This window comes from Astatotilapia calliptera, chromosome 19, assembly GCF_900246225.1.
Source record: "Astatotilapia calliptera chromosome 19, fAstCal1.2, whole genome shotgun sequence".
Classification (NCBI taxonomy): Eukaryota; Metazoa; Chordata; class Actinopteri; order Cichliformes; family Cichlidae; genus Astatotilapia; species Astatotilapia calliptera.
Window position 1 is genome coordinate 18,680,442 of NC_039320.1, and position 27,825 is coordinate 18,708,266.

A 27,825-nucleotide genomic window follows, 5' to 3' on the forward strand; every position below is an offset into this window, starting at 1 on the left:
TGATTTTTCATAAACTGGGGTTTTATTTTGTGGTGCAGACTTGCTTTTTATAGCATGGTTTGAAAACACAATATGAATAAACAGATGACATCTGCATGCACAATAGACAATAGAGAGTCATGAAAATTAGAACAAACGAAACATGTAGCTTCATCAAACACATCATATGCAAACAGGAAGTGTTGCTGAAGTTCTACTCTAAGCAGTGGTCAGGGTCCAGGGTTTGAGTGACAGGGCACTGTCCACTCAGACTGGCCTCACAGCTCACTGAGCCCGCCTTCTTCCACTGGTCTGCAGAGAGGCTCAGGGTGCTGCTCCAGCTGTAGTGGCCGTCTGTCCCCAGGACCTCCAGGCTGGTTGAAACCCCTGAGGATGTGCTGGTGCCCCCCACCTTCCAGCCCAGCTTCCAGTTTGAGGGGAAGCCCCCGGTGGCCAAACACACCACAGTGGCACTACTCTGTTTGTCTTCCTCTTTGGAGGGAGGGAGGACAGTGAGGGTGGGCCTCAACACACCCACTGGAGGAGAGAGTGGGGAGAAGAACAACCAAAGACATGAGAATCAAAGCAGGAAAGAAATACCTACATGGTTTTTAATCATTGTTGATTGCTGAATATTATTATTTCTGTAATGTTTTACAGTCAATAACTCATCTATGTGATAATTTTTAATGTTACACTCACAGAGTTGAAACACTCATGTACAGTTTAAACTTTGTCATCTGCTTCTTTCACTTCCTTTTAAACTACAAGTACAATCAATCATCCATGAACTCAAAGCTGGTCTGTGTTTACTGACACTTTTTATTTTGGGGGGATTCCATAAATTAATGTTTGAAAAAAGTTATTTTCAAAATAAAAACAATAAAGAAATAGATGAACATATTTGACAATTACAGCGTGAAAATAACCAAACCTGAAATATTTTAACTGGAAAATACTAAAAGGATATTAATTAACTTTTCAGAGAACCCTAAAATGAAAAAGGAGCAAAAGATTTTTTGGTTTTTTGTGTTTTTTTTTTCTTAACATAAATTCTGATATTTGTAAATCTGAATGAGTTCTGATCTTTGGGAAGTTATTTTGCAGACTGTGAGATCAACTTTGTTTCACAAATAATGAAAATGATCAACAACAATTACCAAACTTAATCAAATATCTTTTAAAAATTTTATAAAATGTTTTGTAAATGCTCATAGTTGCAAAAATTAAACATTTCTGGTACTTACAGTCAACGATGAGTTTGGTTCCTCCACCAAATGTGTACCACAGTGATACAAACTGATTAAGTGGCCGTACAAAAACCTCCTGCACTCTGAACAAACCTCTAACCACTGAAAATGAACCTTTTTTTCATGTAAAACATCACAGCACACCTGATTAAATACAGAAGATGATTTCACTAAAGTGACTTAAAAGTATTTAATGATTTTAAGTCATGATTATCATAATTGTATTTTTAGTATTAAGAACTGAAAGATAAAACTTAATTTTAACATTACACATATTTATTTAAAAAAACCACATGTGCACAAAAGTGTTTAAAACAGCAAAGAGAAACAGTTCAAGAAATATGAATTCCAAAACTATGACAATATAATAAAGACAATTTTACAGGTATATTGTATTCGTTAATACCAACATCAGAAGTAAGTATACAAACCAGACTCCCATTTTAATCCAGGTGTTAAAAATGCATAAATATGTTTCCAATATATTTTCTCTATTCCATAAAATCATTAATGGTATTAGTTCAAAGCAATTTTCTTCTGATTCTGTGCCCACATTGCCCTCAGTGTGTTGAGAGCAGAGAAATGATTTCCATAGAGAGGAGGCTTTGCATCATCAGCTGATCCTCCAGAGAACTGAGAAGGTTTATAGTCCTGTGAGTTCAACACTGCAGGACTCACATCTGTCAGTCAACACAGCAGAAAGCACAACCACCATGACTCTCATCACCATCCTCATCTGGACGCTGACCTGCTGCTGTTTTACAGGTTCATTCACTCAGCAACATTTCAACCATGATGTGCTGCTTTTTCTCTCATTGATTTCTGCTGATAAATGAATGATTTGTTTCTGTCTGCAGGATGCAGCGGTCAGGTGACTGTGACTCAACCTCCAGTACTGACATCTACTCCTGGATCCACTGTCACTCTGACCTGTAGGACCAGCCAAGCTGTTGCTACCTGTGGTGGTGAACAGTGTATGTCCTGGTATCAACATAAATCTGAACAGACTCCAAAGCTTCTAATAAAACAGGGGAACAAAATTCAGTCAGGAACACCAACTCGATTTAGTGGCAGTGGAAGCAGCTCTGACTTTTCTATGACCATCAGTGGAGTTCAGGGTGAAGATGCAGCAGTTTATTACTGCATGAGTATCCATGTGATAAACAGTGCTAATGTGTTCACACAGTGATTTGTAGTCGTACAAAAACCTCCCTCAGTCAGACTGCAGAGAAACTGAGCTGTTATAGCAGGAACTGAGTACAGCTGCTGAAGAGGAAGAAACTCTGACACAGACCACAGAGCTGACAGTAACCTCACCAAGCACTAAACAAAGAATTAAATTGAGACATTACATGTCTATTGTGGCATTTTGAAAAAAGGATTTTAAAATGGTCTGCTGTAATCAAGTCATTTTCTGTTACATCACATTACTTGACTGTATTTACATCAAGAGTTTTGCTGTTTCTATAAACAGATGAATCATAAATGTTTACATTTATGTTCATATTAAGCTTCTTGATGATGATGAAAAGATATTTTCTGCCAAAAAGATCCCATCTTTACCAAAAAATATCTTTTGATACCCTTTTAAAGCTTTTGGGAAAATATTCAGTTCACCAATGAGACAAAAGTTGAACTTTTAGCCAGTTTGCAAGGCAGTAAAACTAAAACAGCATTTTATCAAAAGCACCATACCAGTAGTCAAATACAATGATGGTAGTGTGATGGTCTACTTGCAGCTGGTTTGCTGCTTCAGGATCTGGATTAAATGCCATAGTTGATGATTTCTGCTCTCTGCAAGAAAATCCTGAAGAAGAATGCCCAGCCATTAGTCTGTGCCCAACAGCTCAAGAGCATTCAGATTATGCAACAGGACAATGATCCTAAACACTCCAGCAAGTCCACCTCTGAACAGTTAAGAAAAATTTTAAAAAGAATATTTTTGCAGTGGCCAAGTCAAAATCTGGACTTAAATCCAGTTAAGATGCTTTGCTATGACCTTAAACCAGTCATCCATGCTTGAAAACCCTGCAGTGAAGCTTAATTAAAACAAACTGCAAAGAAGAGTTGGTAGAAATTCCTCCACAGAAAGACACATTGCCAGATATCGCAAACACTTGATTGCTGCCAAGGGTGACACAACCAGTTGTTAGGTTTAGGGTGAAATTACTCTTTTACAGAGGACCATGTCAGTTTGGATAACTTTTAAACGAAATCACCATTTAAAAAATGCATTTTTAATATAGCTGGGTTATATCTTGATGCAATATCAATCATCCAGGTAAGAAAATCCCAATAATCTGATTCTGTTCATCTCAGTGTTTGGTGATGTGAAACACGTTAGTGTTACTTCTCAGGATCTTTTTCTTAATTCACTGGTAGTAGATCTGGTTCACAATCAGTGTTGGGTGTAACGCGTTACTAAGTAACGTGTTACTGCATTTAAATTACTTTTCCACTGAAAAAGTAGAGTAACTAATTACTGTTCATTTTTAGGTATTTTAAATACAGTTACTTACAATGTACTTGCGTTACATTGTTAAATAACTAAACTCGCTGAAAATCATTATTTAATTTCAATAATTTATCTTCTAAAGGTAAAAATAAACTCTGCCGCTTTAACATCGCTGTAGTGCAGCTGTACGTCATTTTGCGCCAGTTTGCCGCATAGTCGTATTCTACAGTGGAAGATGTCGGACTCGGCTGAAGTGAGTGTGGTGTTTCGACAGAAGAACGGAGACGGCTTGGTTTGTAATGGAACGTATATATATTCAGCAGTAGTTCGCCATTTTACATCTCTACATACACTTTACTTCTCTCCTTCCATCATTCTTAGTCACAGAGCCCCCTACTGGTAACTGAGTATATGTTCATATTCAGTCCCCCTTGTACAGCAACCCTTCACCATCTTAGCAGTGTATGTAAACACAACATCTCTCCTCATTCTCACAGAATTCTACTACCTCAGTATTACTTACTTAGCATGGCAACATTACTATTTGCACAGAACATTATCAGTAGTAAACTTTGCAACCAGACAGCATTTCAATACCTATTTCACTTATAACATTACTGGGTGTTTGAACTATACCCGTGATCTTAACATACCAATCTTGTTATGGTGCCTAAATCGTCCTTTATAATGAATACTTTTACATTTAAGGTTACTGTAGTAACTTAACAACCTTAAGTCACAAAACTCACAAATAAATCACAGTAAATCAATCCTCTATTATACTTGGACCTCAGAACTAGCAGTATGGAACTTAACATTAGCACCCAACAGCTCAAGCGTGTTATTTTCCCACTTTTTTCTAAACTCATTTCATTACATAATCCTTGGTCCAAGCTGGTAACTGTCTCGGTCTGTTAGGAACAGAAGGTCTTTTAGGAGTTTCTCTTGTGTTATTTTCAACCCCGTCATCAGCCTGCAACGGCTCAGCATTCTCTGCGCGGCAGAGTGAGAGACGGGCTGCATTCCATCTCTTTCCATCACTCAAGATGAAGGTGCTCAGTCCAGTCTGTTGCTGCACTGACAGTGGATCAGTGAACTGTCTCTCTCCCTTCTCCACTCGGAAAGGTTTACGTATCCGCACCCTGTCACCGACCACAAGCTGGGGAGGTTTTGCCCCCCTCTTTGCATCAGTGTAGCGTTTACTCTTACGTTGCTGGTGAGAGACTCTGGCCCTGCATCGGTCATACTGTCCTGTGTCTTTGGGAAACGGCAGGACATTTAGCTTTGTTCTCATGGGTCTCCCTCTGAGAAGCTGGAACGGAGCTGCTCCAGTTGTTGCATGAGCTGTAGCACGGTAATTCTGTAGCATCTCTGTCACGGCGGGCTTCCACAGCTTCTGGGACACCTGTGCAGCCTGAACACAGTCCTTCAGTACTCTGTTGAATCTTTCAACACACCCGTTCGCTTGAGGGTGATACACACTTGTTCTGATGTGCTTAATGCCCCTTTCCTTCAGGAAATCAGCAAAGGCAGATGAAGTGAATTGTGGTCCATTATCTGTGGTAAGCTCACAAGGGTTTCCCTCCCGTGCAAAAACTGAAGACAAGAACCTAATCACAGTGTCTGTAGTAGCTGATGAAGTAAAGGCTACTTCTGGCCATTTGCTGAAGTAATCGACCAGTGTGATGGCAAACCTGCAGTCCTGCGACCCGCGGTCAAAAGGTCCAACAATGTCAACGGCCACATGCTGAAAGGGACCATCTGGGAACTGAACCGGCTGTAGGGGAGCAGGAGCAGTTTTGGCCGTTTTGTCACACAATTGACAGACTGAACACGACGACAGAATCGCATGGACTTGAGTATCCATGCATGGCCACCAGTAAAGCTCTCTGAGCCGCTGCTTTGTGCGAACTATGCCCTGGTGACCTTCGTGTGCGAGGCATATCACCTTTTCCCGCAGGGACCTTGGGACCACCAGACGTGTCCCCCGGAAAACCAACGGCGACTCCACAGCAAGTTCATGTCGCACCAGGAAATACGGCTGTATCTCAGGTGGGAGAGACCTTTTCACCTTGGGCCAGCCTGAGCGGATAACCTGTCGCAGCAGAGAAAGGTCAGGGCAGTCCTCACATTCAGCTTTAAAATCCGTCAACAGTGTCGCTGTCAAGAGAGGAGAAACTTCAGCTATCTCCAAGAGAAGGTCTTTTTCAGCATCAATGTCAGTGTTGGGAGTACGTCAGGGGAACCCGTGAGAGGCAGTCTGCGATAACATTCTGAACACCAGGACGGTACTGCACATCATACTGAAAACACATCAACCTTGCAGACCATCGTGCGATTCTCATGCCCGCTCTGTTCATACCTTTGGTGCTGAGAAGGGTAGTAAGAGCTTGGTGGTCAGTACGAAGCGTGAATCTGCGGCCCCATACATATGTACGCCATCTTTCCACCGCCCAGACACAGGCTAACGCCTCCTTTTCTGTGGTGGAGTACTTTCTTTCAGCAGGAGACAGTGTTCGGGAGGCGAACGCCACAACCCGCTCCACTTGATCTGGATGTAACTGTGTCAACACAGCGCCTAGCCCATAGTCTGATGCGTCTGTGGTGACAAAAGCAGGTAAGTCAGGGTCATAGACGGCAAGTGCGGGACTTTCCAGAAGGAGTTTTTTCAGGTTACTGAAGCTCTCATGTGCTGCCTCGTTCCACTGGAGTTCAACTTTCATGTCTGTTTTCAGCAACTGTCGCAGTGGCTCCACCAGTGTAGCATAATCTGGAATAAATTTACTGAACCAGGATGACAAACCCAGGAACGAGCGCAATGCAGCCATATCCTTTGGAGCAGGAGCCTCAGCAATAGCAGTCAGGTGATGTTGGCTTGGACGTAGGCCTTCCTTTGAGATTACATGGCCCAGGAATGTAATGTGTGACTGGCAGAAGGAACTTTTCCCAGCGTTAATCTGCAGGCCGACATCCCTGAGACGTTGGAGAACAGCTTGCAGGCGTGAATCATGCACCTCCTTTGATGTCCCGTAGACGATGATGTCATCCAAGTAGTTGCGAACACCAGGCAGATCTTTCAGGACCGTTTGCATCATTTTCTGGAAAGCCGAAGGTGCTGATGCTAGGCCAAATGGGACACGTGTGAACTGGAACAGTCTCTCATGAGTGATGAAAGCAGTCAGCTTGCGGCTCTCCGGATGCAAAGGTAATTGGTGGTATGCTGAGCTGAGGTCAATCTGGCTGTAGTGAGTGGCACCCGCCAAGTCAGAAAACAGATCCTCCATATGAGGAAGAGGATGGCAGTCAGCAATGATGCTCTTATTGGGTTCACGAAGGTCAACACACAGTCTCAACTCCTTTTTGCACTTTCTGGCCACGACCAAAGGACTCACCCACTCAGCTGCATCGATCCTTCCAATTATGCCAGCTTTGAGTAAGCGAGAGAGTTCTGCTGACACCTCTGTACGTACACTTAATGGCAGGCGTCTCAGCTTTTGGCGTACAGGCTGCACATTGTTGTTTACCTGTACTTTATGGATGAACCCTTTAACACATCCAAGTTGAGCTGGTGGAACAGGATCAACATTGTACACAGCAGACTTCTGGTTAGACGAATCCGGCTCATCTGCAGTTTCATCCTGAATGCGGTCCACTTTGCCTCCGACGATGCAGACGTTCAGTGCTCTAATGAGGTCGAGGCCTAATAGCGGGGAACCAGCTTTGACAATGTAGAAGGAAGCAGGAACTTTTTCATTCTGTGCATGCAGCGCAACTGATGCAGGCAGACCACCCATCACAGCCAACTCATCTTTAGCATAAGTAACTAGTTTGACTTTAGGTCGCACCAGTGAACAGTCTGCAAAATACTGTCTGTAGATAGTTTCTGGCAGAATAGACACAGAAGCTCCAGTGTCTACTATCAGCTCTACTGTCTTAGAGCCACCTTGTACAGTTTCAATGTCGACAGTGCAGGTAAGCTTATCTTGAATAGCTGCCATCCTTTTAGCATCTTGCACGCACAGTACTGCCAATTCTGGAACCACTACTTCTCTCACTTCACTGACTGACGACTTACATACCTTGGCAAAATGTCCCTTTTTCCCGCAGTTATTGCATTTTGAAGAAGCAGCTGGGCAGTTTTTATCATTAGCTAAGTGCTTGTGAGAACCACACCTGAAGCACTTCCGCTGCTGCTGCTTTGAACCTCCCCGTTTGCGTTGGTCTGGAGTGCAGCCTTTAGCAGGGCGAGGTCCTCTCCTCTGGTGAGAGTGGGAATTTGCCGCGTCGACTGTCTGAACAGGCGCGGTCGGACACGAGCCGGGTGTGGAGAGTAGAGTAGCGTTTTTGACTGCTGCTTCCACCTGGCCTGCAATAGTTAGAGCCTTATCCAGTGTGAGGTCATCCTCCAGCAACAGTTTGTCTTTCACAACGCTGAGATGAGCATTGGAGATCAACTGATCTCTTATCATTTCACTTTCCATTTGTCCAAAGTTACAAGATGAAGCTAACGCTCTCAGAGCCACCACATACTGAGAAACAGTCTCATCCGCTCGTTGAATACGCTGTCTGAATGTATGACGGCACGCCACGACATTCACTTTCGGCACAAAGTGCTTCTCCAGTGCGCTCATGGTGTCAGCATATGTATCACCTTGCTCCGGTAACGTGTAGAATAACCGCTGTCCCTCCGGGCCCAAGCAGTGTAGCAAAACAGCGCGTTTCCTAGCATCCGGCCATGCGTCTCCCGTGGCATTGATTAAGATAAGATAAGATAGAACTTTATTAATCCCTCGGGTGGGTTCCTCTGGGAAATTCGACTTCCAAAAAAAGCACAGCAACGACCAAAGTTACAGTTACAGAACTGTTATATATATATATATATGTACACACACACACACACACACACACACACACACACACACACACATATATATAAATACAGAGACAAATATAAATAAAATATACAAAGGGGATAAATAGAATAAATAGGAATAAAAAATAAAATTACTAGCATGTAATTGTCGAATATTTTCCGCCATGTAGTAAATGGAATCGGCGGCTCACCCACATGTGGAAGAAAAGATGGTGGACTCGGAACTGATGCACTCATCCTCGTCGCCAATTTGTGGTGTTTCGACAGAAGAACGGAGACGGCTTGGTTTGTAATGGAACGTATATATATTCAGCAGTAGTTCGCCATTTTACATCTCTACGTACACTTTACTTCTTCTCTCCTTCCATCATTCTTAGTCACAGAGCCCCCTACTGGTAACTGAGTATATGTTCATATTCAGTCCCCCTTGTACAGCAACCCTTCACCATCTTAGCAGTGTATGTAAACACAACAGTGAGGGCCTGTTTTATGAAATGGAAATATTCCCGTCACTTCACTTTTCTAAAACAAGCAGACAAGAACATTACGGTAATATGTAAGCTATGTCCTGGGGAGAAAAAACTTATCGGCCGCTGTCAATAGCACGAGTAATCTGCTGAAGCACACGGCAGCAGAGATAAAGCCTTCTGAGTGAGCCATCTTCATCATCCATGGATAAGATAAGATAAGATAGATAAGATAACTCTTTATTGTCATTGCACAGTCATACATAGTACAGTAGTACAATGAAATTGGAAAAACTGTCCTACGTCGGCACTACATATAACACAACACGACACGATATGACACATCACAACGTAACAAACAACACAACACAGTATATTAACTTAGTATAAAAAAGAAGAATAAGTGTATGTGTATTGCACACTGTTATTATTGCACATTAATTATTATTGCACCTTGTTATAAATATAAATATTATTGTTATCGTTTTAAACATTGTTACCTCCCCCTAAAAAGTCCAGGGAGGTATCCAGTCAGGTCAGCTATTTACATTGATCAGGGCTATTGCCCTGTTGTAAAAGCTGTCCTTGAGTCTATTTGTTCGGGACCTCAGCAGCCTGAACCTCCTGCCAGACAACAGCAGCTTAAACACCCGGTGTCCTGGGTGTGTGCAGTCCCGTAGGATGCTGCGTGCCCTCTTGAGACAGCGAGTGCTGTACAGGTCCTTCAGGGAGGGAAGAGGATAACACCGCGGCAACTCCTGCTAAGCAGACAAAACTTGATTTCACTTCAGCAACACAGAAAGTGTCTGAAGGTGAACTTAAGAAAATTATTGCAGGCTACGTTGTGGAAGAGATGCTACCGCTGCGTACTGTAGAGTCTCCGTCTTTTAGGTGCATATTAAACAAAATACCTGTGTGTGGCAAAAAAGCAGCACTGCATGATCGAAAAACGTTTTCTACTTACTTAGATAAGTGTTATGCTGACATGTAAATGGAGCTAAAAGAGACATTCGAGAGTTTGGAATATATTTCCACGACTGCTGACATTTGGACCAGCCATAACAAAAGTTTTCTCGGAATGACGGCACACTGGATTGATCCTTCTACTTTTGTACGAGGACATGCAGCGCTAGCATGTAAAAGAGTTCGAGGGAGACACACATATGATGTCATCGGCAATGAAATCGAGCAAGTACATTCGGCTTATGGACTGAACTCTAAAGTGACAGACAACGGGTCCAATTTTATCAAAGCTTTTAGAATGTTCCAAAAATCAGACTCTGATGAGGAATCGGAAGAAGATGAAGAGGTGACATTTACTGATGTTGAGCAGACCCTCTCCACAGAATCTGAAGGACAGTTTTCTCTCCCTCCACACTTAAGGTGTGCATCACACACACTGAACTTAATTTTTCATGATGTTGAGAAATGGCTTCAAGCAAATGAGGCAAAATTCATCTACAGAAGTGCAACTTCAAAGTGTTCTGCAATGTGGACAAAAGCAAACTGTTCTTCTGTTGCTTCAGAGTTGGTAGATAATTTTTTCAAGAAAAAACTCACAGTACCTGTTTCAACACGATGGAATTCATTTCACGACGCTCTGTCCAGGATCACTGACATTCCCCTTGCTGAATTAAATACTGTCTACACTCAGTTTGGAGTCAAATGCTTCACTGATCGGGAGTATCTGTTCCTAAAGGAGTATTGTATCGTGCTGAAGCCACTCACTGTTGCACTAGACATATTGCAAGGAGAAGAGAACTGCTATTTTGGAATCCTTCTTCCAACTCTGGAGATTCTAGTGTCCAGGACGCTGGCACTACAGGACGAGCTTAAGCTGACAGCATCCCTCCCTGATATCATTGTTAAGGTAATCTATATATAGCCTTACCCTAAAATAAATTTTTGTTTTATTTATCATGCTCTTATGTGAAGTGTCTGATGTATTTTTTTCTCATAGGCGATCAAGGTGCGCTTTTCCTCAATGATGGACAATAAAGAAGCTCTCCTGGCTGCAGTCACTTTGCCTAAATTTAAGTTACGCTGGATCAGAGAAGAAGAGAAAAAAGACATGGTTAGGGCAATGCTTACTATAGAGTGCCGTGGGTTGTCTCTTGAAGACCAACAACCTGCTCAAGATCACAAGAACCCTGCTAACTCCACTGATGACTTTTTTTCATTTGAGGAGGACGACTGTACCTACTCTGCTGAAACAGAGGTGATGGAATATTTGAAATCTGCTGGGTCTGAGCTGGGTGTTCTTAGCCAGTTTCCCAGGATTAAGGCCATTTCACTGAGGTACAACACAGCCACACCATCAAGCGCACCAGTCGAAAGGCTTTTTAGCCTCGGCAATCTTGTGCTTGCACCCAGAAGGAACAGACTGTCAAGTGAACACTTTGAGAGACTTACATTAATGAGATACAACAACTTTTTCAAAAACAACACAGCTAAGTAGTACAAAAAATGTTTTGGAAAACATGAGTGCATACAGCATGCAGGAAATATGGTGCTCATTGGTTTGAGGAAGTTTCAGAGGAATTCTGTTTGTTAACCAAAGTTCAGAGTTAACTTCACTTTGTTGAATCACATGACATGATTACATACATTATGTATGAATATGTTGCTCATTGCTTTGAAAATGTAAAAATTTTAATGTTTACTGTGTGAAATATGTCATGTATAACATTTCTTAAGTTAAGCTGTTTTGTTATTCAGATATGTTGCAGAAAAATATATTTGTTATTCTGGAATTGTGTTTCTTAGCTAAAGAAAGTTACATTCCTTACTAAAAAATGTAATTATTAAAGAATGTTTTTTTTATAGAATGTAATAAAGATGATTCAGGAAGCAAAAAGGCTAAACTATTTCATGTTGACTCGTTTTTTTTTTAAATTATTTATTATTTAAAGAGTTTAATTTCTATTGTTTGTCCACTCAAGGTTTATGGGGATTTTAATAAGTATTTAGTTAAATTACTTATTGAGTAATTAAGTTACTTTTCAGACACAGTAATTAGATAAGTACTTTAAATACAATATTGATTAAGTAATTAGTAATAGTAATTAATTACTTTTTTAAAGTAACTTACCCAACACTGTTCACAATACACTTGAACCATCAGTGGTATTCAGGCTGAAGATGCTGAGTATTACTGTCTGGACTTTCATGGTGTTGGAGTGTTTACACAGTAACTTAGAGTTCCTCTAAATTTTCAGTGTGAAGGCTGCAGGGGCAGAGTGTTGGTGAAGAGACTGTGATAAGATTAACTGGCCCGCAGAACACAACGAGATCAAGCACAAACACAATGAATCTAAATGAACTGGAACAAATTCATAGTTGCATTTACTTTTCATTTGTATCACCGTAATTATTGTGTTTTCAAGTACATGACTGTTTTTAATATAAGTCATTTGAGAGTGGCAGGAGGGAGAGGAAGGAGAGTAGGGCAAGAAAAAAAGAGTTAAAGTGAAAGCTGGTAAAAAAGTAAATAAGATAATAGTTATTTGATTACAAATCTTCAGGGTCCAGACACAGTTTTTCTCAAAACACATCGGGTAACGGGTGTGGATCCAGATGTCAACTTTCAGGTTCCTGGGTTTAGTGTCCGACCATATTGGGTGCCAAATGTCAATCTGCGAGACCCACAACCCTTATATAGGACGTCTGGTTCTGCTCTCTGTTAAAAAAGTTCTAACCTCTGATCCTTCTGAATGAACCAGCTTACATGGCAAAAATTAGCAGGTTAAGAGCCTAAATTTATTGTTAACAAAGAGAATTCACATTCACATATATGGATCCACTGTCACTTTGACCTGTAAGGCCAGCAAAGCTGTTCTAAGGCGGTCTAGTGGTGAAGAGCAGATATACTGGTATCAACAGAAATCTGGAAAGACTCCAAAGGTCCTGATAAAATATGCAAAAACACTTCAGTCAGGAACACCATCTCAATTTAGTGGCAGTGGAAGCAGCTCTGACTTCTCTATGACCATCAGTGGAGTTCAGCCTGAACTCAGCGGAGTTCAGGCTGAAGATACAGCAGTTTACTACTGCTGCAATGCACAATTTCCACTCGGACTCCATTGGTGCAGGTGTATGCTCACTGACCCATGCATTAATTTGAATATCTGTCATGCACCCTGGATGCAAAATAGTTTTTTATAGTTTCAGTATCAGAAATTTTTGTCCTTCTGTGGTGGTGTTATGCTGTGGTGTGCTGGGGGAGCAGCACAGCAAAGAAGGACTCGTCCAGGCTGGAAAAACTAATCAGGAAGGCTGGCTCTGTGGCCGGCATGAAGCTGGACACTCTGGTGACAGTGACAAAAAAGGACACTAAAGAAACTGTTGGACATTATGGACAATGCTGGGCATTCTCTGCACACGGTCCTAAATAATCAGAAGAGCCTATTCAGCGACAGGTTGCTTCTCCCAAAGTCAAGAACCAACAGACTTAAAAACTCCTTTGTCCCACACGCCATCAAACTGTTTAACTCCTCATTGGAGGAGAGAGGGTGGAGAAACAGCAGGACAAAGGAGGGTGGGAACAACTGAGCTGTAGTGCTTTTTTTCACTGTGCAATATTTGCAATATTTTTTTCTTATATTCGACTGTGCAATAATCACTGTGCAATAGACTCACTCAAATGTGCAATCCACTGGTAATCTGATTTATCCCTATTATATATTCTGTATTTATAGTATTTATATATAAAGTAAGTATACAAACCAGAGTGCCATTTTAATCCAGGTGTTAAAAATATGTAAATTTGTTTCCTATATATTTTTCTCTATTCCATAAAATTAAAGGTATAATTTCAAAACAATTTTTGTTTTGATTTTGTGCCACAAAGTTTCTTTCAGTGTGTTGAGAGCAGAGAAATGATTTCCATAGAGAGGAGGCTTTGCATCGTCAGCTGATCCTCCAGAGAACTGAGAAGGTTTATAGTCCTGTGACTTCAACACTGCAGGACTCACATCTGTCAGTCAACACAGCAGAAAGCACAACCACCATGACTCTCATCACCATCCTCATCTGGACGCTGACCTGCTGCTGTTTTACAGGTTCATTCACTCAGCAACATTTCCAACATGATGTGCTGCTTTTTCTCTCATTGATTTCTGCTGATAAATGAATGATTTGTTTTTGTCTGCAGGAAGCAGCGGTCAGGTGACTGTGACTCAACCTCCAGTAGTGACATTTACTCCTGGAAATACTGTCACTCTGACCTGTAGGACCAGCCAAGCTGTTTACAGATTTCATGATGGTGATGATGCTATGTACTGGTATCAACAGAAATCTGGACAGACTCCAAAGCTCCTGATAAGATATGCAAAAAAGCTTCAGTCAGGAACACCAACTCGATTTAGTGGCAGTGGAAGCAGCTCTGACTTCTCTATGACCATCAGTGGAGTTCAGACTGAAGATGCAGCAGTTTACTACTGTCAGAGTGCCCATGAAATAAACAGTGCTTATGTGTTCACACAGTGATTTGTACTCGTACAAAAACCTCCCTCAGTCAGACTGCAGAGAAACTGAGCTGTTACAGCAGAAACTGACTGCAGCTGCTGAAGAGGAAGAAACTCTGACACAGACCAGTGAACACAGAGCTGACAGTAACCTCACCAAGCACTAAATACTCATCTACACTTCTTTTGGGGAATTCTGAAATATTCACTCCCTTTTATCATTTTCAATGCCCTGTACCAACATAGAGCAGGGCAGCTACCTGAACACTGCTCCAACAGAGGTCGATCATCTTGTTAATAATTTTGCCTCCTCACTAAGTATGACTCTGGTTACTGTAGCTCATGAGAAAAAGAGATCCTCAAATCAAAAGTACTTGACTCTGTGGTATAACTCTCAAACACGCACCTTAAAGCAGATAACTTATAAGCTGGAGACAAAATGGCATAAAACAAAGTTAGAAGATCATCTTTTAGCTTTAGTTTGCTGCATTATAAGAAAGCCCTCTGTAAAGCTAGAACATCTTTCTATTCATCACTGATTAAAGAAAATAAGAACAACCCAGTGTAACGCTAAGTTATTTAAGGACTAGTTTATGTCAATGGATGAATTTACTGACTGACGCGCAGAAGAAATAGTTCTTTATGGAGCCCAGATGGTGTGAATGATGAGACCAAAAACTGCAATGTCTTGTACCAAAAATATATTGAATAAATAGGGGAAAGGGGAAATGGAACAAAATAATTAACACAACACACAACGTAAATGTCCACAATTAAATAATAAATCAGTGCTGTGATTTTTCTGTGCAAGAGTCCTTTTGCTAAGAGTCCTTTTTTTGGTCCTTTTCTTTTTAAAGTTCACTTTTAAGGTATTCCTCCTTAGGGTCCAGCTTCATACAAGGGGGAAATATGTCCGTAATCCAAAGACGGCTAAGTGGGGGAAAAGAAAGAATGGTCCTACCGGCTCGCCACTTCAATATGAAGAAGATCAATTCAAAGAGGGAAAAAAAACCTGACCGCTGAGTTTAAAGTTTAAAGATGAATTGAGGGGAGAAAACGCTTTGTTTTCCAATACCGCTCTAAATGCCATAAGCTCACAGCCACAGCAGGAGTCGAACCCGGAAGTATCCCTCCACAGCCGGTTTTCAGAGTTGCCACGACATGGAAGGAGCCAATCAGAAGAGGGACCTCAAATCAGCTGACGTGGGTCATGTGACAGGGAGTAGTTGATATGGGTTACAGGTTCCCCCCTCAATCTCATGTACGTCCCTGTACATGGTGGTTGGGTCCGGATGACAGGTTGTTCAGTGGCAGTAAGCAGATGGTCCTCTTCATCCTCCAGTGCATGAGTAAAGGCAGTGGTTAAGCCATGGACTAGTGCCTGAATACTCTTCAAGATGGGCTGACCAAGCGTAGAGTATTGTAACCGGTCCGGAGGTTTCCTGGTCCGAGTTGATGTTCTCAGAGGTTCTAGTTCAGAGCTGGAGGTGTCAGAGTTAGATGGTAGATCAGCAGCAGAGGACATACTGGACTCAGTCTGCAATTCAACATTGGTAGGTTCAGCAGAGGACAGACTGTCCTCTGATTCCACAGTATCAGGAGCTTCCTCCTTGACAGGGGTTTCTGAGTCAGGGGTTTCGCTCTCTGCTGGCTCAAGAGGAGGCAAAGGGAGCGTAGCAGGTTCACAGACTGGTGTATCAGATGGTAAAGGTTCAGTGGCTGGAACGGCGGATGACGGTTCTGGCAGATTGTGGACAGTGGTGAATTGCAGAGGCTCTGATACAGGATCATACCATTGATGCGGTATCATTTCATCCTCATCGTCTGACTGAGGTTGTGCACAGTCCTCATCAGAAGGGTTGAATGACTGCTTCCTGGTTGGTTTTACAGTTGTTCGGTTGGTTCGAGTGGAATGCGGCAAAAATCCACATGGTAATAGGAGATCTCTGTGTAGAGTACGAATCGGTTTGGATTTGTTCTCCGGTCGGACAGTGTACACTGGAAGATTTTCTGCTCTTTTTACCACCACATAGATGTCTGGTTCCCATTTGTCTGCGATTTTGTGTTTGCCTCGGAGTTTCACATTACGTACCAGCACCCTGTCACCAACGTCCAGTTCAGAGGGGGTGATATGTTGGTCGAAACGGCTCTTGTTTCTTTCCATGAGCTTCTCCGCATTGCCATTGGCAATTTTGTAGCTCTTTTCTAGATTTGACTTCAGGTTCTGGACATATTGCGAATGAGTCAGTTGATTGCCGTCCACAGGCAGTCCAAAGACCAGGTCAATCGGGAGGCGAGGTTGTCGACCAAACATGAGCTCATAGGGTGAGTAGCCAGTAACATCACTCCGGGTGCAGTTGTATGCGTGGACCAAGGGCTTAACAAAATCTTTCCAGTGAGTTTTCTCTTCTGTGGTGAGTGTTCCGAGCATATTCAGGAGTGTTCTGTTAAAGCGCTCGACTGGATTTCCTCGTGGATGGTATGGTGTAGTTCTTATTTTGTGAATTCCAGCCATTTTGCAGAGTTCTTTTATTGTGCGTGACTCAAAGTCTGGTCCTTGATCACTATGGAGCTTTTCTGGGATACCATAATGAACCAGAAAACTGTCCCAGAGACATTTGGCGACAGTCTTTGCTTTTTGGTTTGGAGTGGGGACAGCGACAGCGTACTTGGTAAAGTGATCTGTTATTACCAGGATGTCTTTGGTTCTGCTCCTGTCGGGTTCCAGTGATAAAAAGTCCATGCAAACCAGTTCCAGAGGTCGATAACTTCGAATGTTCACCAGGGGTGCCGCTCTTTCAGGTAAGGCTTTTCGTTTGGTGCATCTCTCACATGTCTTCACTTTATTCCACACATCATTGGCCATTTTTGGCCAGTAGAATCTTCGACGTACGAGGTCAAGAGTACGTTCGATGCCCAAATGACCCATCTGGTCATGCAGTTCTGACAGTACTTCAGCCCGAAATTTCTGAGGTAACACTAACTGGTGATAGAGCTGGTCCCCAACTTGCCTCCTCCTCACGAGAATGGCGTTTTGGAGCTCCAGGCGATGTTGGTCTCGGAGTAGAAGGGGCAGTTCTGGGAGTTCATCCCGCAAGACGGGAGGTGGGCTTTCCCCAGTCTCTAGCAGCAATATGACATGCCTCAGGGTCTGGTCTTCCCTCTGTCTCTCAGCGATTTCAGCATTCGTCAGCTGAGGAACAACAGGAGGTGCAAACTGAGTGTCGTTGACGAAGCTGTCAGGCAAACTGTCGGCATGGGCAGTTAGTGACTGGATGAGTGCGGTGGTGGACATCTTTTCAGCCATACTATAAACGAGCTGCCGGTCACAAAGGGCCTTGACTGTGTGTTGATCGATGGAAATTGAGGAAGACTGATCCAGATGATGTTGGGCAAATCGGAGAATTCTCTCCCTCTCCTTTTGGGACATCTGGTCATTGGAGAGTTCTCCATGTGGCCTGCGAGAGAGAGCATCAGCATCTGGATTTTGCCTACCAGATCTGTACATGATTTTGAATGAAAATGTAGAAAGAGCAGAGAGCCAACGGTAACTGGTGGCATCTAATTTAGCAGAGGTAAGTAGATAGGTGAGTGGGTTGCTGTCAGTAATGACAGTGAAGTTGGTGCCGTAGAGATAGTCATGAAACTTCTCCGTAACAGCCCACTTGAGAGCCAGAAATTCCAGTTTGTGAGCTGGATATTTGGACTCACACCTCGACAGACCCCGACTCGCATAAGCAATCACCTGGTTTTGTCCTTGTTGCTCCTGGTACAGAATAGCTCCTAGCCCAGTAGAACTAGCATCTGTATGGAGAAGGTAAGGCTTCTGGGGATCGGCGAAAGCAAGTACTGGTGCTGTCGTGAGTTTTTTAATAATTGTGTCAAAGGCTTGTTGACATGCAGGAGTCCAGCGACTGGCAAGTGGTTCCTTAGGATCCAAATATTGCTCTCGCTTGAAGGTGGCTCTGAGTTTCCGCTGTGATGGAGGATATCCAGCAGTAAGGTCATGCAAAGGTTTAACGATGTTAGAGTAGCCTTGGATGAACCTACGGTAATATCCTGCGAAACCCAGGAAAGAGCGAAGTTCTTTAAGATTCTTTGGAATCGGCCAGGACTTAAGTGTCTCGATTTTATCTGGATCTGTCTGCACACCATCCTTTGACACAACATGCCCCAGGTATTTAACGGATTTCTGGAAAAACATGCACTTTTCAACTGAGAGCTTGAGTCCAAATTCCTTCAAACGGTGAAGGACTTTCAGTAGTCTCCTCTCATGCTCTTCAAGCGTTGGTGCAAAAATAATCAAGTCGTCAATGAAGACCAAGACTTCTTTCAAGTTCATTTCTCCCATGCACTTTTCCATTAGTCGTTGGAAGGTACTGGGTGCGTTTGTGACTCCCTGGGGCATTCTGTTGAACTCATAGAATCCAAGTGGACATACAAATGCTGTTTTGCTCTTGTCTTCCTCCTCCATTTCAATCTGATAATAACCAGATTTAAGGTCAAGGACTGAAAACCATTCTGATCCAGAGAGAGCTGTAAAAGTATCCTCCAACTTTGGCAATGCATATGCATTTTTGATGGTCTGCAGATTTAGTTTCCGGTAATCAATGCAGAGCCGCACACTCCCATTCTTCTTTCGCACCACGACAATGGGTGATGCAAAAGGTGACTCTGACTCTCTGATGACCCCAGAGTCAACCAGCTCCTTCAGGTGTTGGCGCACCGCATCCAGATCTTGAGGATGGATTGGTCTTGGGCGCTGTTTGAAGGGAGTAGGGTCAGAGAGCTTGATCTGATGTTTCACTTTGTTGGTTTTCCCAAAGTCAAGGTCGTGTTTTGCAAAGACATCATGGAGGGCGTTTAACTTCTCAGTAATACGACTCTTCCATTCCGGTGTTAAGGGGGAGTTACCAAAGTTGAAGTTTAACCCAGAGGTCACAGGGTTAGGAGGCATACTGTCATGACTCCTTTCCTGACACTGAATAGACTGAATGGCACTGATCTCCGCAATGATGGCTTTGGCTGGGAGGGTTACATCATGATCAGACTGGTTGCAGATTACCACAGGTAAGTGGTATGGCTGGTGAGAAGGGAAATCCATGACACAAGACGGGACCATTAAGCCACCTGGCAGAGGTGACGAAGTTGGATGTTCCACCAACACAGCCTTCTCGGCCTGAAGGCAGCGTCCGCAAATTAACCCCTCCAAGGCAACAGTTTTTCCAGCTGGGATGGTCTGTGGTCCGTCAGTGTGCAGCTTGATGATTCCGTGATGGTTACTGTTGGCCAGTCTGTATCGTTGCTCAAGGATTTTCAGCACCGCTCTGTATCCATGTGGCGCTGGAATGGAGGGTTGTTGGTCTGAGAATGCTTTCTCATATGCCAAGTCCAGAGTGTTCGTACCAATCAGTATTGACGGCTGTTGAGCTGATTGGACATCAGGAACTACCAGGGCAAGTGTGTCAACAGCTGTGGTGGAACCCAAGAAGTCGGGAGGGAAAGTGACGTTCAGCTCCACATAACCAAGGTATGGAACAGCTTGGCCATTTGCTCCTTCTATCTCCAGGAGATTTTTCAGAGGTTGTATTTCATGGTCAGAAAGATAATCATGGTGGAAGGAGTGAGAGATGGTGGTTACCTGAGACCCAGTGTCTAACAGGCAGTTGAATACAGTTCCTCCAATAGTGACCTGTGCTGTGCTTCTGGTTCCAATGAGTCCTTTAGGCAATGTGATGGAATGTCCATCCTGCTTGTAACTGGGACATGGGTCGACTGCAGCCTCCGTCTGTCCCTCCACAGAGACTGCCTCTAGTTTGACGATTTGTGATTGCTGTCCCAAGCCTGCTGTCTTTTTTCAAGTTGTTTCTTCTTTTTCAGAACCAGTGTCGGGTTCGGAGGGTTGGCGCATCCTGCTGACATGTGCCCATCCTCTCCACATTTAAAGCAGTAGCCTGCTCTAGGCCGGGAACTGGTTGCACTGCTGCAGGGTCTTGGTTGTGCTGATCTGAGTTGAGGTGGTGCTGGCTTGGAGAATTGAGATTTCTGTGAGAGAAGAGCAGCCATTTGACTCTGCAGTTTCTGCATCTGTTGCTTCAGCTCATTAATAGCCTTGGTGTCTGAATGGCTACAAGCACATGTGCTCTGTGAATGAACAGCGGCACGAGGCTTGGATGCAGTTAGGTGCTTCTTCATGAGATTCTCCTTGGCCAGCTGTCTACCCTCCTCAGTTCGAAGCAGTAGGAGGAGCTCTGCAAAATATGGGGGATCGCTCCTCAAGTTCTCCAACTGTAGTTTGTTTAGGATATCGCTATCCCAGCATCCTCGACAAAACTGCTTGAGTAAATGTTTGTTGAAGTCTGAAGACAAGATACCACCTCTTTTCATCACAGTGTTCAATGTGAGTTGTAAACGTTGCAAAAAAGCAGAGGGTTTCTCACCCGGGTCCTGTAACGTATTCAGGAATTGAGCAAACAACTCTTCACCATCTTGTACTAAAGCAAAAGCAGAATCCAACACTTTTACAGTTTTTCTCGATTGCTAAAACACATTTCTTGAAACTACGCCTCATATCCTCACAACAGTAAACACAAATCCATAACATCTCACTCAATTTCCCAAACATCCTATTTCCAGGTCAAAATGAAGCTCTACACCCAAAACTATTCACTCCTGCTGAAAAACCAAACTTTGCCCTCAGACATCAAACACAAGCCCTCAAAAACACACACACTACAACAGAGTTTTGCACACTGGTACAATTAATTCAAAACAATAGTTCCAAAACAAATAGGTTGCTTATGGTTCTCCCCTTCAAAACCCTTGTCACATGATAAACACAAAAGACGCAACCAATGTATGTACAGTGGCACATTGTCATTCATGTACTATACAGTACAACACACACCAGAAACATTATCCCACCTCAGCATCTTGTCTTTGGTCTGGGTCAGGCCAGAGAATCTCATCCACATCACAGGCTATATTGGCCCCAGCCAGGCAGCGGGGGTAAAATCCTCTTGCATGCCTGATCCACCCCTGGCATGCATCTACTGATATGTCTAGGCAGGCCTCTTCCATGGCCTGAAGGAGGTGAACACGGACATAAGGTTCTCGGTCATACACTTTCCACCGCCATGCCGAAAATAACTCCTCTATCGGGTTTAGAAAGGGAGAGTATGCAGGCAGAAAGATATTAGAAAACCTTGGGTTATTGGTAAACCAGTCATGAACCAGAGCAGCGCGATGGAAGCTGACGTTATCCCACACAACAACGTAGTGAGGCTGCTCTGGCTGTGCTGGTTCCCTGTAGTCCAGCTGGAACATATGTTGTCTTAAACCATCAAGAAAAGCAAGGAGAAGCATAGTGTTATAGGGTCCTAGTACCCCATGGCGGTGGAGTACCCCTCGTTGGCTGATGGCTGCGCACATAGTGACATTCCCCCCACGCTGACCAGGGACATTTACAATAGCCCGATGGCCAATTATGTTCCTCCCCCTTTTCCTTCTTTTGGTCAGGTTAAAACCTGCCTCATCCACAAAGATTATTTCATGGGGAACAGGCCGTCCTTCAATCTCAAAGATTCTCTGCAAAACACATAACACAGTAGAGTCAATCGGTACCCTGAACCACAGTTCAAGAGTGCTGAAATGGCAGCATAAACTGCCATGCTGTGATGGTACACAATACTTTATACAGTATCAAAACTCATACCTGAACATATTCCACACGTTGGTTTTTCACTCTGTCAGAGTTTCGTTTGAAAGGGACTCGGTATGCCTGTTTCATCCGGAATTGATTCTTTCGGTCAATTGTGGAGAGGCTGATGGCATTTATGCCTCGAAAAAGATGATCATCCTCAATCACTCTCCTTTGAATCTCTTGCAGGCGGATTACATTATTTGCAATTACCATGTTTACAAGTTCCCTCTCTTGCTCCTCCGACAAAAGCCTTAACCTGCCTCCACCAGGTGGTCGTCTCTGTGTCCTACAAAAATAGAAGCACTCATTACTGTAACTGTCACACATTCATTTTACAGGCAAATAATGGAAACATACTGAAACTCAAGACACATAAGTTCAGTAACTTAAACATTACTGTACAAAGCAGTCTTACTGCAAGTACACCTACCTGTTTTCCTCCCTGAAGGTTCTGATGATGGAGGCAACAGTGAAGCGACTCAAATTTGGTTGTACTCGTTGCCCAGCCTCCCTCATAGTCATCCCATGGACAAGGACATGGTGAACTAAAGTGGCTCGAATTTCATCCGAGACTGACTGTCTTCTTGCCCTTGCTCTTCCCCTTCCTTGTCGCCGTCGTTCTCCACCTCCTTCACCACGTCCTCTTTCTCCACCACGTCCTCTTCCTTTGCATCTCTTTGGATCCATTGTTTCAAACCTGAATGAGCTGACTTTGGCCCTTTTATCTATCTATCGCAGGTTCTGATTGGTGTGTGCTAAATTTTGACTCCTAGTGTTTCCACCTGGTTAATTGTGTGCTAATTGAGCTCAAGCTATGCTGACTTAAGTTAACATTATTGCATGCTAGTGCTTTCTAAATGACTACATGGTGTAAGCACTGTAAAATGTAGGGATTTGTGTGTAGAGTTTTGCAGTAACAGTTCACCAAATTTGAGTCATGTGTCAAAGCAGGGAATAGTGTTTATAGTTCAGGGAAATGGGTGAGCTTTTTGAACAGTAGCGTTACGGTTTTGAAATTTTAGTTTAGAGGCCTGGTTATAGTGTTTAAGCAATCGAGAAAAACTGTAAATAGATGGATGGAATTGTGTTTGAGCCCAGCCCTTTCACAACATCTGCTGCTGGAGGTAGCAAACTTTCAAGGATGCGCCGAGTGATCTGTAGAGGTGCCAAATTTGGATCTGCTAACAGCAGTTCAATGTGAGATCTCCAGGTCTCATAATCTGTTTCGTTGGCTGGTTTGGGGATCTTCCCAGAGAAAGGACAAAGTCTGAATGCAGGTACGGTGTCTGTTTTTACAACATGCTCCACCACTACTTTTTGTATTTCTGGGGGGTTCATTTCAGTCTGTGACAGTGAAAATCTTTGTGGATGTGGCAGTGACCCTTGTTGGTCAGGTGAGGGATTGCTGGTAGCTGTCTCAGGGATTGCGGAGTGTCCAGACAACGACCCCTGCTGGCCAGGCAGAGATGATGCAGGCTCCACAATTTGGACTGAGGCTCCCTCTAAGTCACTGTCTTGTTCGATTCCTTCCAGATGCTCACTAATTTGTCCCATCATTTCCCGCAGAATATCTGGAAAATCCCTGCCACTGCAGCGTGCAAGTTGCTTGAGCTCGCCGAGGTAATCTGCAGGGGTCCTGACTCCTCCTGTGGCTGTGCATTCTGCGGCAAGCGATCTCACACAAAAAGTCAAAGCCGAGTGATTCTTTGACTGATGAGTATATGGGAAAACCGTATTAAGAGCAGTTAACGCAGAACTATCACAATATTCAACGATCAGGTTTTTGTAAAAAATACTAATTGCGTCATCCACGAAAATAACCGTTTTTATACGACCGTATTGTTTCAAATAATCAAGAATTTCCTCATCTTTCTCAGTGTTCGTGGCACCAGAAACAATGACAGAATGTGCAACATTGACCCCACTTTCCTGAATAAACTTCATTTTTTCTTGTCGCGGACCTTATCAAAACCACAGAAAATACTGAATATCAAATTACATCAAATAACACAAAAAAACCCCACTCATTCACCCATCAGGCTCCTGGCTGGCTCGCCACGTGTAACGCTAAGTTATTTAAGGACTAGTTTATGTCAATGGATGAATTTACTGACTGACGCGCAGAAGAAATAGTTCTTTATGGAGCCCAGATGGTGTGAATGATGAGACCAAAAACTGCAATGTCTTGTACCAAAAATATATTGAATAAATAGGGGAAAGGGGAAATGGAACAAAATAATTAACACAACACACAACGTAAATGTCCACAATTAAATAATAAATCAGTGCTGTGATTTTTCTGTGCAAGAGTCCTTTTGCTAAGAGTCCTTTTTTTGGTCCTTTTCTTTTTAAAGTTCACTTTTAAGGTATTCCTCCTTAGGGTCCAGCTTCATACAAGGGGGAAATATGTCCGTAATCCAAAGACGGCTAAGTGGGGGAAAAGAAAGAATGGTCCTACCGGCTCGCCACTTCAATATGAAGAAGATCAATTCAAAGAGGGAAAAAAAACCTGACCGCTGAGTTTAAAGTTTAAAGATGAATTGAGGGGAGAAAACGCTTTGTTTTCCAATACCGCTCTAAATGCCATAAGCTCACAGCCACAGCAGGAGTCGAACCCGGAAGTATCCCTCCACAGCCGGTTTTCAGAGTTGCCGCGACATGGAAGGAGCCAATCAGAAGAGGGACCTCAAATCAGCTGACGTGGGTCATGTGACAGGGAGTAGTTGATATGGGTTACACCAAGGTTTCTCTTCAGCACTGTAGCCAGGCTGACAAAAAATCAGAGCTCTTTTGACTCAACCGTTCCTTTAATGTTAACTAGAAATGACTTCATGAACTTCTTCACAAATAAAATTTGAACCATTAGAGAAAAAATACTCATAATCGTCTCACAGATGTAACATTATCTACAGCAACTTTCAGTGCCATTAATATTCATATAGAGTCTTTTTCTCCAGTTGGTCTTTCTGAGTTAACTTAAGTAACTGCTTCCTCAAACCATCAACGTGTCTTTTAGACCCCATTCCTACAAGACTGCGCAAAGAAGTCCTGCCATTAATTAATGCTTCAATCTTAACTCATTCACTGCCAGCCATTTACAAATCAGGTAACTCCCCACTGCCAGGGTTTTTGAGCATTTTTACTCATTTTTGAAGAGCCACAGAAGTTAAGTTTTTCAATTGACGTCTATAGACGTCAATGGCAGTATTTTTTACAGCTACAAATGCAGGCATATTCTGCAAACATTTCCTCGAGTTTAAAAAGTAAAAGCAATATTGTGTTTTCTGTCAACAGCACCCTGGATTGGAAAAGAAAATAGATGCACTTGTATCTGCATACAATTTCATTTTATGCACTTACATTTTTGCCTCAAATTTGTAAAATTAAATTTTGACTGAACATTGTGATGAATGATAATGCACTATGTCTTTATTTAACGCCAAAAATATGCGTATATCTGCAAGACTAACATAGTGCCTGCAAATTTATGAATTTATATGAGCGCTAATCTGGGTTTTTGGTGATGAAATTATTTTCTGTGTTTAAAGTATTTCTGATCTATTAAACAGTTGTAAGTCAGAGTGTGAATGAGGATGGTGATGGGAGTCATGGTGGAACTGCTGGAACATGTTGGACATGCTTTTAGCATGATCAGCAATTTTACAGATCATGTTACATTGTAAACGTAACATGACCTTTAATATTATTATTACTATTATCATTATTATATTTAAACAGCCACCTTTGTCAGGAAATGTGAACAGAACATAACTTGGTGTAAGAATTTTTAAAATCCCTATTTCAAAATTCAGACAAAATTCATGTAACACAATCATTCAACCTAAATCTGTAATTTGTACTTAGTGAGGTTACAGTCAGCAAAACACTCTCCAGTATCTACAGCCTGTATATCACTGATGATTAAAGATGAACTTTTCTTAAACTGGTAAAACTGGCAATCATTCAAAACAAAACCCATACAGTCAAACCAATATCGTGTTTGCACGAGAGAAAATTTGTGTGTGAAATGCAAAGTGAAATAATTATTCAGCTTTGTTACATTAGTGACCTGATGAACCTGTTAAAAACCAAAATCACAGAAAACTCTTATAACATCAGACTGTTCACACCCTACATAAGATCAGTGATACTTGAGTTTTTGTTGCATCTTCATAAGAAATAATTTTTAATTGAAAGCACTAACATTATGCTTTGAAACAGATCAAATATTATTAGATCATCCAAATTATTACACGGATTTTTACTGTATTTCCTAACATAGAAAATTAATTTGTTATTGGTATTTTTTTTTTAATTTTTAGAAATCTCACAGAAAAGATTTATCAGATTCACTAAGTCTAATTTTGATGGTTATAATTGTGTTGCTTATAAATCTTTCACAGACATTAAAAAGAAATGCCCGAGGCCTCTGTTTGAGGCTGTGGAGTTTTCTTTTTCTTTTCCCTTTTTTCTTATTTTATTGGGAATCTTAAACCAGTCAGTGAAAAAAAAATAAGGTGACATTTAGATTGCCATATCTTTTGTATCTGGTGATATTTGATAGCAGGGAAAAGTAGAATGTTTTCATTTTCAGTTTTAATAACTGAAATGTGTACTTGAGTAAGAACTGTTTTGTTTTGTGGTAATTAAATGGGAACATAAATGAATTATGTGGTGTCTTTAGATTCTTTAAAATATCTTTCAATAAATTAAACTTCAGAAATACAGTAAATAATGATTATTATTGCTTGCTTAAGTCTTTAAGTGCTCATCAGCTGTGTGTTCACTGGTCTGTGTCAGTGTTTCTTCCTCTTCAGCAGCTGCAGTCAGTTCCTGCTGTAACAGCTCAGTGTCTCTGCAGTCTGACTGATGGAGGTTTTTGTATGACTACAAATCACTGTGTGAACACCCAAGCACTGTTTATTTCATGGGCACTCTGACAGTAGTAAACTGCTGCATCTTCAGCATGAACTCCACTGATGGTCATTGCTGCGTCCACTCCATCTCCTCGGCCAGAGAATCGAGAAGAAAATTCACTTGTGGGTTTTGTACCCAAGTAAATGACCAACTTTGGAGCTGCTCCAGATTTCTGCTGATACCAAGCTACTCTACTATCTCCATCTGTCCAAGTAGAAACTTTTGGATTGGTCCTACAGGTCAGAGTGACAGTGTTTCCAGGAGTAGATGTCACTACTGGAGGTTGAGTCACAGTCACCTGACCGCTGCATCCTGCAGACAAAAACAAATCATTCATTTATCAGCAGAAATCAATGAGAGAAAAAAGCAGCACATCATGTTGGAAATGTTGCTGAGTGAATGAACCTGTAAAACAGCAGCAGGTCAGCGTCCAGATGAGGATGGTGATGAGAGTCATGGTGGTTGTGCTTTCTGCTGTGTTGACTGACAGATGTGAGTCCTGTGAGTCCTGCAGCGTTGAAGTCACAGGACTATAAACCTTCTCAGTTCTCTGGAGGATCAGCTGATGATGCAAAGCCTCCTCTCTATGGAAATCATTTCTCTGCTCTCAACACACTGAAGGAAACTTTGTGGCACAAAATCAAAAGAAAAATTGTTTGAACTAACACCATTAAAGATTTTATGGAATAGACGAAAATAATTGGAAACATATTTACA

At 42.3% G+C, this 27,825-nt stretch overlaps 2 gene segments (V, D, J or C); one reads left to right on the top strand and one right to left on the bottom strand.

Moving 5' to 3' along the window:
- On the bottom strand, positions 1-27,727 carry LOC113012025 (Ig kappa chain V-III region MOPC 63-like). The segment is given in 4 exon segments: positions 1-516; positions 1,227-1,264; positions 27,099-27,420; positions 27,514-27,727. Coding segments are annotated over 4 exon segments (735 nt in total).
- Positions 1-27,825, top strand: part of LOC113012022 (Ig kappa chain V region Mem5-like) — an 86,808-nt gene that overhangs the window by 17,524 nt on the left and 41,459 nt on the right.